General features: G+C 45.6%; 1 protein-coding gene across 1 annotated transcript; it reads left to right on the top strand.

The window, feature by feature from the left end:
- Nucleotides 1-655: 655 nt before the first annotated feature.
- Nucleotides 656-8437, top strand: LOC120992053 (gastrula zinc finger protein XlCGF71.1-like). The gene is made up of 2 exons (XM_040420815.1): nucleotides 656-710; nucleotides 7655-8437. The coding sequence occupies exons 1-2, from the start codon at nucleotides 677-679 to the stop codon at nucleotides 8368-8370; spliced, it is 750 nt and encodes a 249-aa protein (XP_040276749.1). The 5' UTR covers nucleotides 656-676; the 3' UTR covers nucleotides 8371-8437.
- The last annotated feature ends 7221 nt before the right edge of the window (nucleotides 8438-15658 follow it).

Genomic DNA, 15658 nt, shown 5'->3' with positions numbered 1-15658 from the left:
GAGGTAAACTTTTCTAGATTTCTCTCCTCTTTATTGTATTCTGTAACAAGTCAGACATCGGGAAGGAGAATCCATCATAGGAAGTGATAGGAAGAGTCCAGGGTCCTGGAGAACGGCCTCCAGACCTTCCAAGTGATGGAGAACCTGAAGATCAGCCCCCAATATGGTGAGTGATGTGTCATGTGACCAGGGACCAATAGTCATGTTGTAGGAGCCATGAGGAGGTAAGTAGGCACGTTGTACCAGGAGGAGAGGGCCGGAGGAGAGCACATGGCCCCTGAAGGGTTTATTCCCTAAGTGTCTCTCTCCATCCACAGGAGTACACAATAGTGAAGAAGACATCGGGGGACTGTGTGACTCCCATCATCCATCTCCAGGAGTCAGGAGGGCGGAGCAGGACCCCTCACCCCATCACAGAGCCTCCCCCTCACCCTCACCCCCTGATACATGAGCAGAAGATCCTAGAGCTCACCCACAAGATGATGGAGCTGCTGACTGGAGAGGTGACACTGCTGGGAATGCTGGGAAATTCTCCAGTAACAGCACTGGAGGGGTCTGGGTGATGACGGTGTCATTGTGTTGTCAGGTTCCTATAAGGTGTCAGGACGTCACTGTCTATTTCTCCATGGAGGAGTGGGAGTATATAGAAGGACACAAGGATCTGTACAAGGAGGCCATGATGGAGGAGCACCAGCCTCTTATATCACAGGGTAAGAGCCGTCATGTGCAGTGTATACACGTGTGTGCAGTGACATGTAATGGAGGAGCACCAGACTCTTATATCACAAGGTAAGAGCCGTCATGTGCAGTGTATACACGTGTGTGCAGTGACATGTAATGGAGGAGCACCAGCCTCTTATATCACAGGGTAAGAGCCGTCATGTGCAGTGTATACACGTGTGTGCAGTGACATGTAATGGAGGAGCACCAGCCTCTTATATCACAAGGTAAGAGCCGTCATGTGCAGTGTATACACGTGTGTGCAGTGACATGTAATGGAGGACACCAGCCTCTTATATCACAAGGTAAGACCCGTCATGTGCAGTGTATACACGTGTGTGCAGTGACATGTAATGGAGGAGCACCAGCCTCTTATATCACAAGGTAAGAGCCGTCATGTGCAGTGTGTACACATGTGTGCAGTGACATGTAATGGAGGAGCACCAGCCTCTTATATCACAAGGTAAGAGCCGTCATGTGCAGTGTATACACATGTGTGCAGTGACATGTAATGGAGGAGCACCAGCCTCTTATATCACAAGGTAAGACCCGTCATGTGCAGTGTATACACGTGTGTGCAGTGACATGTAATGGAGGAGCACCAGCCTCTTATATCACAAGGTAAGAGCCGTCATGTGCAGTGTGTACACATGTGTGCAGTGACATGTAATGGAGGAGCACCAGCCTCTTATATCACAGGGTAAGAGCTGTCATGTGCAGTGTATACACGTGTGTGCAGTGACATGTAATGGAGGAGCACCAGCCTCTTATATCACAAGGTAAGAGCCGTCATGTGCAGTGTATACACGTGTGTGCAGTGACCTGTAATGGAGGAGCACCATCCTCTTATATCACAGGGTAAGAGCCGTCATGTGCAGTGTATACACGTGTGTGCAGTGACATGTAATGGAGGAGCACCAGCCTCCTATATCACAAGGTAAGAGCCGTCATGTGCAGTGTATACACGTGTGTGCAGTGACATGTAATGGAGGAGCACCAGCCTCTTATATCACAAGGTAAGAGCCGCCATGTACAGTGTATACACGTGTGTGCAGTGACATGTAATGGAGGAGCACCAGCCTCTTATATCACAAGGTAAGAGCCGTCATGTACAGTGTATACACGTGTGTGCAGTGACATGTAATGGAGGAGCACCAGCCTCTTATATCACAGGGCAAGAGCCGTCATGTGCAGTGTATACACGTGTGTGCAGGGACATGTAATGGAGGAGCACCAGCCTCTTATATCACAAGGTAAGAGCCGTCATGTGCAGTGTGTACACGTGTGTGCAGTGACATGTAATGGAGGAGCACCAGCCTCTTATATCACAAGGTAAGAGCCGTCATGTGCAGTGTATACACGTGTGTGCAGTGACATGTAATGGAGGAGCACCAGCCTCTTATATCACAAGGTAAGAGCCGTCATGTGCAGTGTATACACGTGTGTGCAGTGACATGTAATGGAGGAGCACCAGCCTCTTATATCACAGGGTAAGAGCCGTCATGTGCAGTGTATACACGTGTGTGCAGTGACATGTAATGGAGGAGCTCCACAGTTTCTTCTCACATTACATTAGAGGCTACGTGTTCTTTATATGTCAGTCATGTCCATAGGGCTCCAGTCACATGATGAGAGCGTGTCCTTCTGGCCTCCATCGGGCCGGTATAGTAGACTAGTGTTGAGCAAGCATGCTTGGCCGAATACCTGTTTGGCTCGAGCATCGCTATGCTCGGCACATGGCGGTGCTCGTTCGAGTCTCCTCCCTGCACGTCTCGCGGCTGCTAAGAAGCCAATTAACATGCAGGTAAGTACTGCCATCACTGTAATGCCAGTAGCCATGTTGGCTGCTGGCATTACATTGATTGGCTGGCCAGAACGCGTCATAGGGTGCCGCGGGTTCGGCTCATTCTTAGTCAGGGAGAGCTGAGCGTAGGAAGGGACAGAGAGTGCAGGGAGTTTGTAATCGCAATTTATTCAATTTTAAAACGTTTCAAAGACCCAAAAGTCCTTTTAAGCAGCAATTTAATCTTGCAAAGTAGTCTTCGATTTATTTTTTATTTTTTCCATACTTTGCAATTCTTTTTCTATAGAGGGTGTCTGCAGTGACTTGTGACATCTGTTCAGCAATGCCTTCTGTGTGTCAGGGGCACAGATAGGAAGAATATTGGCGAAAATAATTATATTTTTTCCATAATTTATCCACATTATCCACGGTCCCTGCAGTGAATTGTCACATCTGCTCTGCAATAGCGTCTGTGTGTCAGGACAAGAGATAGTAAAAATATAAGTGAAATCTATTTTCCTTTTTCCATACTTTTACGTACTTTTTCCATATACTGTGCTTGCTGTGAACTGTGACATCCGTGCCACATCTTGTGTGTCAAGCGTGCATATAACATTGAATATGAAGAAGGTGAGCATTAAGGGACGGGGCAGTGGCCGTGATGCTGGTGGTGCATGCAGAGGCCGCGGCCCTGGTGAAACTGTGCCTGCTGCCAGAGCACAAGAAAAACAATCATCCACGATACCTAGCTTCATGTCCCAGTTTTCAGGGTGGCACAGGACACCACTCTTGAAGTCAGACCAGTGCGACCAGGTGGTCGGTTGGATTGCAGCAGATAATGCTTCCAGTCGGTTAAGCACCACCCGGTGTTCCACAAAGTCCAGTCTCAGTAGCCAGGAGTCTGGTCAGCAGCATCCTTACCCTGATACTCCTTCCTCCTATTTACAGTCTGGCCAAACAAGTGATCCCACACTCGGATATTCCGAGGAGCTCTTTTCATCGCCATTACTTGATTTGGCCCTCTCACCAAGCACTCTTGAAGAGGGAGGGACCTGAGATCTTGTGCCCTGATTCCCAACCTCTTGAGCATCAAGAGTCACAAGAACATGACGCTGGGGAACGGCAATTAGTGTTTAATGAGGTGGATGATGATGAGACACAGTTGCCAATGAGTCAACCACAATTACTGTCTCAAGAGGTTGGGGAAGAGGATGACACCCAGTTGTCAATCACTGAGGTTGTGGTTAGGTCAGCAAATCAGGAGGATGATCAGAGTGAGGAAGTGGAAGAGGAAGTGGTGGACGACGAGGTCACTGACCCAACCTGGGAAAGTGGCAACAAGCCGAGCGAGGACAGCAGTACAGGGGGGTAGGGATCTTTAGCACTGCAACCGGCTGGAAGAGGCAGTAGGGTGGCAAAAGATAGAAGGCGTGCAACACTGAACAGGCCCACAAATGTTCCACGGAGCACCCCCTCTCGTAAATCTCCCTTGCCAAGGGGTAGGTGTTTGGCAGTATGGCAGTGCGGACGACAAAAGAATAGCAGCGTCCAAATGTCATTACCACAAATGTCATTACCCCAGGCATTAGTGACAACAAATATATTATTTTTTCCATAATTTATCCATAATTTTCCTATAAACGGTTCCTGCAGTTATTGTCACATTTGTGCTGCAATAGCGTCTCTGTGTGTGTGTGTGTGTGTGTGTGTCAGGACAAGAGATAGTAAAAATATAAGTGAAATCTATTTTCCTTTTTCCATATACTGTGTTTGCTGTGAACGGTGACATCCGTGCCACATCTTGTGTGTCAAGTGTGCATATAAATATGTTTTACTTTTGGTTTTGTGCGGAAAACCTTAATTAGGTTGTGGGCCTGGTGATCAGTTTAAGGCCTTTAAAGCAGCATCAGCAGCAGCATGGTGATTAAAATGAGTGGCAAGGTGACATGGTGTGGAGATGGCAGCATGAGGAGGCCACAAAGTGACACAATGACTGAGTCTCGATAAAAGACTAAGGCCACAGATTGTTTAGAAAGATGCAGATGGAAACAAATCTGTAGAACTGTATGACGGTCACTTGCAGAATAATGCAGCCATCAAAATCAAGTTGGGTTTGTCGGTTCCACCTCAGCTCACCAGCAGGCTTGCAACTCAAATCTTTTAAAGGGTCAGCTCACCTGCAGGCCCTCACATATAATGTTTTACAGGGTCAGCTCACCTGCAGGCCCTCAGCTAATTATACCTAATAGGTAATTTGCGCGCATGCTGCCTTGCTTGGATGTGGTAGCCGTAGCCGTTACTCAGGCTCCCTCTCTGGAATCAAACACTGATTCCCCGTTACCCGTAGTTACAATGGTTTTGAGCTGACTGTTACATCGAAAGTTGATAGGGAAGATATCCAAATGGATGGTGGACGTCACAGGGACGTGCGATCAGGCAGAAGTTATCTAGAGTCAACAAAGCGGCAGCAGGGCCTCTCCTGTATAATGTTTTTCTAATCCAAAATACCGCAGTGACATTCCCTGTAATTTTTTTTATTACTCATTCCAATAACAGGGCATCTTAAGAGTCCTGTATTGTTATTTATCATCACTACCTCCCCGAGTTGGGAGTGTGTGATTTGAGCGGCACCCGCTTGCCTTCCTTAGATGTAGTAGCCGTTTCTCAGGCTCCCTCTCTGGAGTCAAGCACTGATTCCCCGTTACCCGTAGTTTCCAATGGTTTTGAGCTGACAATTACATCAAAAGTTGATAGGGCAGACATCCGAATGGATCGTCACCATCACGGGGACGTGCAATCGGCCCCACGTTAACTAGAGTCACCATAGTGGCAGCAGGCCACCGCCCATAATGTTTTAGATGGTCAGATCAGCAAGCCCTTGCTCCTAATGTTTTTGAGGGTCACCAGCAGGCCATAAATCATAATTTTTAAAGGGTGTGTATGATGCCCTCCTTTATGGGTAACTAAGGGTGTATCGGAGTGCCGCTTCCTTGTAATTTTTGGCAGCACTTGCAATTTATATACAATTAAATATTCAGGAAAAATGTTTTCTATCAATTTTTCCTCTAAAATAGATTTTTTTCCCTTGGTTTTGTGCGTATTAATATCAGCAGCGACCAGCGAGTCCAAGATGCATCCACACATCCTCCCCATGCTGTTACAGAACCATTTCGGTGGTGTTACCAACAATTTCTGACATTTTCTTATGAACCAGGCACCCTCCCCTCTTCAGAGCAGGGGGTGCCTGGTTTAATGCTCGGGTTCTCCCATTGACTTCCATTATACTCGGGTGCACGGTTTAGCACCCAAATATCACGATGTGTTCGACCCGAGCACTACGGTGCTCGATCAACACTACTACAGAGACGTCTTGTAAAATCTGTATTCTGCATTGTGTATATATATTGTAGATCATACATGGAGTTTATGGGCAATGTCCGTCCCTGTACGACTGTTTGTCATCGATGTAGAACAGGCGTGTGTTATGTAAGTCGTTGGTGTCTCAATAAAATGTGAATAAATTTTGTAGTAAAATTCTTGTCTGACATCGGCTTTAAATTGCTAAATGTGATCCTGTTGTCCATCACTTCAGCGATTATCTGCTCATCCCCTTCAGACTGAACGTGTGACTTCTAGCAGTAATTGCATGTCCCAGAATGTTCCAGCTGCATTAGAGCGTGTTCACACAGGGCACATTTATTGTAGACATTTCCATGTATTGGTTGTTTCTGCAGCAGGTGCATGGATTATTACAAGCCACATTCAGGGCAGTGGGACAGTCACAGAAATGTCTGCAGCTGATCTGCTCTGTGTGAACTTGCTGGTAGATAACCAGTGACTGATCTGTGCTGCTCTTATAATCTGTCCAAAAAGGGGGGATTTTAAGGTTCCACATATAGAAACAACAGGCGGGTTCTGCAGGGGCGGGGCCTACGATGCTCCATTGTGACAGAAAAGCCAACCACTAAGTGGTATAGAGGTAGACAGACTTGTGTAGCTGTGCAGCAGATCTGTCCTCCAGCCCAAGCTCCTGTGATAAATGTGGAGCATCTCTAGATTTACTCTGTACGTTTTAAACAGGATTAGTAAATCTGCCCAGTTGTTTACCCAATGGTTGCAGGGTGTCCAGACCATGAGGCAGCAAAGCAGCTCCAAACCATGATGTCCCCCCACCAGCTACAAATCATGATGCCCCCTTCACCAGCTAAAACCATGATGTTCCCTCCAGTAGCCCCAAATCATTAGGCCCCACTTGATCAGCTCCAACCATGATGCTCCTTGTTTTATTCCAATGATGTCTAGTTGTTGTTGAAAGGCGCAACGTGTTGGCAGAGAGCAGGGCTCGTTTCCAGACATGGTCAGGCTTTTAAAAATTTGTAGTTTTGTTAAGTCATTTTTTTCTGTATGTAATAAAAGTCCTGACCTGGTGTAAACCAGAATCCTGGACTTTGTCAGGAAGTTATAGAAGCTTTGTAAGGCTACTTTCACACTTGCGGCAGAGTGATTCGGCAATCTGCATGCAAACGGACAGTATTTGTAGACGGATCCATCTTATAAATTAATTGCAAGAACGGATCCGTCACTCCGGATTTTATCCGGAGAAACGGATCTGTTATATATTTTTTTCACATTTTTACCGGTCCGCGCATGCGCAGACTGGAAGGACGGATCTAACATTAGGGTATTTTTAATGCCGCATTCGGCACTAATACATTTCAGTGTAAATTAATGCCGGATCCCGCATTCCGGCAACTGATCCGGAATTTTGGATGGAGATAATACTGCAGCATGCTGCGATATTTCCTCCGTCCAAAACGCCGTTCAGTAACTGAACTGATGACATCCATGATGCATCCTGAACAGATTTCTCTCCATTCAGAATGCAAGGGGATAAAACTGATCAGTTATTTTCCGGTATTGAGCCCCTATGATGGAACTCAGTGCCGGAAAAGAAAAACACTAGTGTGAAAGTACCCTAAGGCTGGGATCACAAGTGCAGTTTTTTTGGCCAAAGTCAGAAATGGATTCCAAATGAATGAACACTTCTCCTTCCTGCTGGATCAACTTCCAGCCATATTGGAATGTTAAAAGTTTGTCTACTCTGTAGTTTGCAAAAAAACTTTAAAAAATTTTTCATTTTTATCTTAACAGAAAATCCCAGTACGAAATGTGAAAATGTCATGTTACCACTAGATGACGATATCCTGCAGCGCTCTTCAGGAGAAAACCTCATTACCCTTAATGTACATCCAGGACTTCACAGTAAAGATCTGTCATATAATCCTCCTAATTATGAGGAACCTTCTCCTGACCAATCACAGATTGTTACCGCACGTACAAGTCAGAAAAGGATTAAAAGGTTTCATTGTGGTAAAGAATCCACAAACAGCTCAGGACTTTCTACACACCGAAGACATCACAAAGGAAAGAAAATGTATTCATGTTTAGAATGTGGGAAATGTTTCACACGGAAATCAATTCTTGTTAAACATGAGAGAATTCACACTGGGGAAAAGCCATATTCATGTTCAGAATGTGGGAAATGCTTTACACAGAAATCAATGCTTGTTAAACATCAGAGATGTCACACAGGAGAGAAAGCATATACATGTTCAGAATGTGGGAAATGTTTTAGACAAAAATCACATCTTGTTAGACATGAGAGAAGTCACACAGGAGAGAAGCCATATTCATGTTCAGAGTGTGGGAAATGTTTTACACAGAAATCCAATCTTGTTACACATGAGAGGATTCACACAGGAGAGAAGCCATATTCGTGTTCAGAATGTGGGAAATGTTTTACAGAGAAATCACATCTTGTTAGACATGACAGAATTCACACATGGGAGAAGCTGCATTCAGAATGAGAATTTTTTTTTTGTTTCTAAAGCCATAATTAGGGGTCATTAGTGAAATCACACAAGAGAGAAGCCATATGGCCACAATATAAGGAAACAATATATCACTGGGTCATAGACATTGTATTTATTTCAGGTTGTATATGTGGATATAAAAGCTTAATTGATGTCACATAACAGCTTCTATAAAACATCTGATAAATCCTGTTTAGGAAGACATATATGACTTAGCGTATTTTTCGCCCCATAAGATGCATTTTTTTTTTCACACAAAAGTGGGGGGGGGGAAATGCCCCTGCGTCTAATGGGGCGAATACTAATGAAGACCGGAGGACCAGGAACTGGTAAAGACTCTGTACTCACTGCTTCCTGGTCCATGGCTGTCGGCTGTGAAGGCTGTGTACAGCGTGAGGGCGCTCTGTGACATTTGATCAGATCACAGCACAGCAAACAGCAAGAGGAAGAGTATTGCGATGTAGGTGTGGAGTGGCAGCGTCCAGGAGCAGGAGAGGTAAGTGGGTTTTTTATTTTATTTATTGAGGCTGATGGGGGCTAATATAACATGGCTGGGGGCTGAAGAGAGGCTGCTGGGGGCTGAAAAGAGGCTGATGGGGCTAATATAACATGGCTGGGGGCTAAAGAGAGGCTGCTGGGGGCTGGTGAGAGGAAATGGGGGCTGATATGAGGCTTCTGGGGGCTAATGAGAAGTAATGGGGGCTGAAGAAAGGCATATGGAAACTGATGAGAGGCATGGGGCTCTTATCTGAGGTCTGAATGGGGTCATTCACATTGGGGTTTGAGCTGAGGTCTGATTGTGGGTCTGATCTTAGGTCTTATTAACATTGGGGGTCTAATCTGAGGTCTTATTAACATTTGGGGTCTTATTGGGGCTGTCAGCTGAAGTCTGATTAACATTGGGGGTCTGACTGCTGGTCTGACCAGAGGTGTTATGAAAAATATATTTTTTCCCCTCCCCCACGACAGCACCATAGAGAGAGAGGGATCCACCCCCAGGGACAGGAAACCTACAGAAATAAAAGGGTGGAGCCTCTCCTCCTATTCAGTGGTTTCCTGTCCCTGGAGTGGGAGACCTACAGTTTTTCCTTTAGGTATTACCGGCGGTCTTTCTTGCTTCCTAGGAGTTTCCTAGAGGGCCGTCGGTTGCTGCTGGGGTCCATCACGCTGCTGGGCAGGCTGACAGGACCCTAGGGTACGGAGGTGCTCCAGGGGCCCTCTGTATCTTGCAGCAGCCATGTGGGTAACTCTCAGGGAGAGCTCTGCCCCATGAAAAACGCCAGTTGTGCGGTGGAAGTGGTATCCTGGTACCAGTAGCAGCTAAGCGCCTCCGGACACGTGAAGGTCACTTCCGGTACGCGCGGAGGGTATGACACACTTCCGGTCTTCCCTCCAGCTCCATCGAGAAGTGGAACGCAAGCGCGACTTCCGGTTTCAGAATACCGGATGTGACGCACTTCTAAAGGGGCAGGAGATGCCGATTTTTTTTGTATTTAAGGGAGGCAAGCCAGACCAGTCAGTGAGCTATACAGGACGGTCTGTGCCTATTGATATCCCATGTAGGAGCCTCCTGGTAGTTGTTACATGGGTAACAAATACTATGGGCCAAATGGATTAACTATACCCCCTTTTTTTCCCTTTTTTCTCTATAAGTGTATAGACTCCCTACCTCCTACCATCCGGTTTTCAATGGAGGAAGAAAGAAGACAAGAATCTGCTGAGGGTGAAGGGAATCCCATCCTGGTAGTTCTTTAATCTTCAGGGGGTAAGTGGCTCAGTTAATTGGCACTTTTTATTAAAGTTACGCCTTGTGCTCTCTCCTTTCCAGCCTAAACCAAAGAAATTGCTGGCAAAGAGAAAAAACAAGGAGTGTGCGCTGTGCAGAACTTCTCTATCTTCTTCTTATGGGAAGAAATTATGCCAAACATGCATCGATAAGACCATTTCGGACGAGTCACCATCCTTATTGGAAAACATTAGATCGCTCATTAAGACGGAGGTTAAAAATACCCTTAAGTCAGGCAAGAGGGAAAAAACCTCTGTTAAGGATAAAAGTGCAAGATCTGGCCTGCCTCAGGACTTCTCTTCAGACGACAGTGACACACCACCAGGGTCATCCTCGTCTGGTTCCTCATCTGAAGATGAGTCTATGTCCAACACCTTTTTTCCTTTAGAAGATACAGACAAACTGCTGAAAGTTATAAGATCTACCATGAACATTGAGGATGTTAAGGAGGATAAATCTGTAGCAGACTCTTTGTTTGAGGGGTTACAGGAAAGGAAGGGTCGTTGTTTTCCCGTACATAGCAGCATTATGTCCTTAATCCAGAGAGAATGGAGGAAGCCAGGCAGGAAAGTATTTGCCTCTAAGGCCTTTAAACGTAAATATCCGTTTGAAGAAGTGGCCTCTTCCTCTTGGGGGAAAGCTCCAAAAATTGATGTGGCCATCTCTAAGGTGTCTAGGAAATCCTCTCTTCCTTTTGAAGATACTGGTATGCTTAAAGAGCCCTTAGACAAAAAAGCTAAAGGCTTCCTTAGGGGTGCCTGGGAGGCCTCTACCTTATCCTTTTGCCCCGCTGTAGCGGCTACAGTCACGGCTAGGACTTTAGCTCTCTGGTTACAGCAGCTAGAAGTGCACTTAAAAGAAAGAGCCCCTAGGGATCAGATTTTGTCCTCCTTGCCAACTTTACAAAAAGCTGCTGACTTCCTAACAGGTGCGTCGGTTGATTCTATTAAGCTCAGCGCACAGTCAGCCTCCCTCACCAATTCTGCACGTAGAGCTCTTTGGTTAAAAAGTTGGAATGGGGGTGATATATTCCAAGGTGGACTGCATACAATTTGTTTTCCACACTCATCAAACTGAGATCAAGTTTTTGGATCTGTGCCTGAGGGGGGAGGTCTCCGCCCATAAAGTTAACACGTTTACACACCGGAAACAACTTGCTGGGAATACTATATTACTGGCCCAGTCATGCCATCCCTCCCACACCATCCATAGTATCCCCAAGGGTGAATTGATACGTGCCCGTCTGAATTGTTCTGATCGGAAGGCTTTTGAAAGGGAAGCTTCTAATATAACTGAAAGATTGCTACGCAGGGATTATTCACACATAAATATACAACATGCCACTAAAATGGTTTAAAAAATGAACAGACAGTCCCTCATTTTTCCTAAACAGTCCACGGCACCTAGACAACCAGCGGATACTGACCACAACAAACAAGCAACTTATTTTGTTACACAATACAGCCAAGAATTTTCTGCCATATGTAAAATTATGAAAAAATATTTTCACGTACTCAACTTTGATGGCGACTGGTCTGATATTGTGTCTAACGGAATTAAGTGTGTGGCCAGGAGAGCACCCACCCTAGGCAACATTATTAGCCCTAGCTTTTTCTCAGAGGGAAAAAAATCACAAGCCACTTGGTTACAACATAAAGGTAACTTTAAATGTGGACACAAAAAGTGTATTTGTTGTCACCACATGACCACTGAAAAAACGTTCAAATCCATGACTAATGAAAAAGTATATAACATCCAATCTTATATTAATTGCAACACCAAACATGTGGTCTACCTTATCACATGTACAATGTGCTCTTTGCTAAATGTGGGCTGCACCACCAATCCGTTAAAAAATCGGATCCGCAGACACATATCCGATGTGCCACATTATAAAGACCGGAATGTTTCTGCAGCCAGCCTGCATTTTGCAATTGCACATGCAGGAGATGTGTCCCATTTACAAGTCAAGGGTATAGAAAGGGTCTATTTGCCGCCTAGGGGGGGAGATCATAGAAGGAAACTCCTTAACAGGGAGGCCTTCTGGATCTTCCAGCTAGGATCTCGCCAGCCTTATGGGCTAAATAAACGCCATGATCTCATCTTACAATATTGACATGAGATCATGGCGTTTTCTTTTCTTTTTTGTATATGCATTAACCCTATGACTATTGCTTTTTACCCATTATTATGATTATTGTTACATTGGCAGCATTTATACCTTAGTCTCTTTTTCACGTTTGCTTTGATTTTGGTTTAAGGCTTTTTTTAGCTTTGTTAATTTGCATGGGAACACCCCCTTGTGTCTCCTCCTCCCAGGTGATACTCATTAACCTGGGGTTAGTTTGGGATACATAAGGAGGTGCTCCCATTTCATACACATGTTTGTCATGAGGAAGGACCCACATACCTACGCGTAGATTTATGTACACTTACGGATTTTACTTCGCTGGAATAAAAGCTATTATACTTCACCTGAAGTGAGCCAGATTTTTCTTCTTTGTTCTCTGGATTTTCACCGCATCCAGGTGCGGCATCCGTGCACCACAGGTGATTTAACTACTGCAGGTGAGAGCTGCCTTACAATTTTCTAAACAGTGGTTATGTAATATCCCCTGCCAGGGAGAATTTTTGTTTGGACCAGAGTTAGACAACCTTTTAGAAAAAGCTGCCGATAGGAAGAAAAGGTTTCCAGTCCCTAATCCTGCTGCTATCTTTGGTTCCCGGAATAGGCAGTCCTTTCGTCCCTATAGAAATTATGCGGGCAGAAGGCCAAGCAGGGATAAGGATCAGAGATTCAGATCCAGAAATTTTGGGGGAAAGGATTCCTGTTCGGAAACTCTTCCTCTGCTAATAAGAAACAACCCCAACAATGACGCCAGGTTAGAGGTGGGGGGAAGGCTAAAATTCTTCCAGAAAGCCTGGGGGAGGATTGCAGGACTGTCACAACCAGACAGCTGAGAAGCTCTGACAGAAACCGTTCAGAACCTCCTCCTTGAGTTTTCTTTGTTTTGGTTTCAGTTCCTCATCTCGTTAGCCTATCTCAGCTGTCATGCAGTTGGACTGATTGCTTCCCTTTAAATTCAACCCCATAATGCAGTAGTGTGCGGCTTATACAACTTCCTGGAGTGTGTGTGCATGCTGTTCCTAGTTCCCAGTCGTCTGCAAGATAAGTGCTGTATATGTATTTGTGATGTTCTGTCTGCTGGATCCAGGTGACCCTGACGCCCTCCGTGTCTGTGTAGGGAGCCGGTGGTCGTGTCCCCTCACTATTGTAGGGTCTTCAGGTGTTAGATAGTCGAGGTACGTGGATATGCGACCATTCACCTTTGGGGTGTTCGCATAGGCTGAGCAGTCAGGGAGAGTCTGCCAGGTCCATGCAGGGCTCTCCCTTTTGTTCCTTAGTTGTGGATCCAGTGAGTCATTGATTATATTGCATTGTCTTGTTTCCTGTACACCATCCGTGACAAGGACCTTGGGTCTTAGACATTATTTGTTAACGTCTAAAACCAGAGTTCCATTCTTTGCCTCCGCATCATTACAAAAAGCATTTGTGTAAGAGGCTGTTTTCCCATAATAAAAGAAGTTTCAGACCTTATCAAGAAGAATGTTTTGATTCCCGTTCCTCCAGAAGAGCAATCCAAAGGGTTTTTCTCCCACCTGTTTCTGGTTCCAAAACCGGATGGTACACACGGGACGATCATCAATCTCAGGGATTTGAACAAATTTCTGGTGTTCAAGAGGGGAACAATGAGGAATACGATCCAGCTTCTTTTTCCTCATTGTTTCATGGCTGTGTTGGATTTAAAAGACGCTTACTTCCATATACCAATGCACCAGGGGTTTCAATAATTCCTGAGAGTGGCAATTCCGATAGACGGTCAGATTCGGCAATATCAGTTCCAGGCATTGCCCTTTGGCCTGTCTATGGCCCCAAGAATATTTACGAAAGTAGTAGCAGAGATGATGTCGTTCATAAGGATCAAAAACATTTTGATAGTTCCATATCTGGACGATTTTCTGATCATTGCGAGTTCCAGGCTGGATTGCGAAAGGAACGTTCAGACTGTTATTCAGACATTTCAGGAGCTGGGTTGGATAGTAAATTACAAAAATTCCAAATTAAAACCGGTCAAGATTCAGCAGTTCCTTGGCCTAGTTTTAAACTCAGACTCAGAAAGTGTATCTCCCAGAAGAAAAAATTACAAAAATCTGGAATCAAGTCAGATCCCTCTCTTCCACATCCCTGACTCTTCGAAAGGCCATGTCAGTCCTAGGATCCCTTACCTCCTGCATCCCGGCAGTGGAGTGGGCCCAACTTCATTCCCGTCAGTTACAGTCGGAGATCTTGACAGCCTTCAAAAAACACAAGGGGATGTTGAATGTCAGGATAAACATTTCAGACACAACCAGAAGGAGTCTATCTTGGTGGCTGGACAGGGACAACCTAGTTCAGGGAGTTCCATGGTCCTACCCAGATCCTATAGTTCTGACCACGGATGCGAGCCCTTAGGGGTGGGGTGCCCACATTCGACAATACAATTTTCAGGGTCTATGGTCCCCAGTCCAAAAATCATTCTCTTCCAACCGGAAAGAATTGGTAGCCGTAAAAGCATCTCTGCCACTACTATGCACAGGCCACGTCAGAATTCTTTCGGACAATCAGACGACAGTGGCATATGTGAACCATCAAGGGGGGACAAGGTCGGTGTCCCTATGGTGGGAAGCAGGAAAATTATTAGCGATGCTAGAGAAACAAGTCAGACACGTATCGGCCCTCCACATAAAGGGAAAGGAGAATGTTCACGCAGATTTTCTCAGCAGACATCCATTAAAGCAAGGGGAATGGTCCCTCAACATCTCAGTATTTTCAGGATCAGCGAGTCGTGGGGCATGCCAGTCATAGATCTCTTCAGTACGAGCCAGAACAGAAAAGTGGAAGTCTTTTGTTCCCTAAATCCAAGAGAATCCCCCTATGGGGTGGATGCTTTTCTACTGAAGTGGGACTTCCCCCAAGCATATGCCTTTCCCCCCTTCCAATTGATTCCAGCAGTCCTAAAAAAGATCAGGAAGGACAGGGCAAGGGTCCTCCTTATTGCCCCCTTTTGGCCCAAGAGGGCATGGTTCACTCTGCTCCGGACGATGTCGATCTCAGAACCCCGGATTCTGCCGGACCTGCCGGATCTGTTGTCCCAAGGTCCAGTTTTTCATCAGGCGGTCAGTGGTCTCCATCTGACTGCATGGAATTTGAGCGGAGCTTATTGTTCAAAAAAGCTTTCTCCCAGGAGCTCATCACGACCTTGCTTAAGAGCAGAAAACCTGTTACCGTTTCCATCTATGCCAGAACTTGGAAGAAATTTATTGAATTCTGTAATCTGAACCCAGGACATTTACCCTTGTCTGTCCCTATTTCCCAGGTTCTGGAATTTTTACAGAAAGGCCTTTCCTTAGGTCTTGCTAAGAGTACTCTTAAAGTACAGGTCTCTGCCCTCTCAG

Source organism: Bufo bufo, chromosome 2, assembly GCF_905171765.1.
Source record: "Bufo bufo chromosome 2, aBufBuf1.1, whole genome shotgun sequence".
NCBI classification, from domain to species: Eukaryota; Metazoa; Chordata; class Amphibia; order Anura; family Bufonidae; genus Bufo; species Bufo bufo.
The sequence above is the reverse complement of the archived record's forward strand: the minus strand, read 5'-3'. Positions and strand labels throughout refer to the sequence as shown.

Coding starts and splice junctions, on each gene's coding strand:
- LOC120992053 (XM_040420815.1), top strand. CDS start 677: ATGATGGAGGAGCACCAGCCTCTTATATCACAGG. Junction 711..7,654: donor CCAGCCTCTTATATCACAGG/GTAAGAGCCGTC, acceptor TTATCTTAACAG/AAAATCCCAGTACGAAATGT.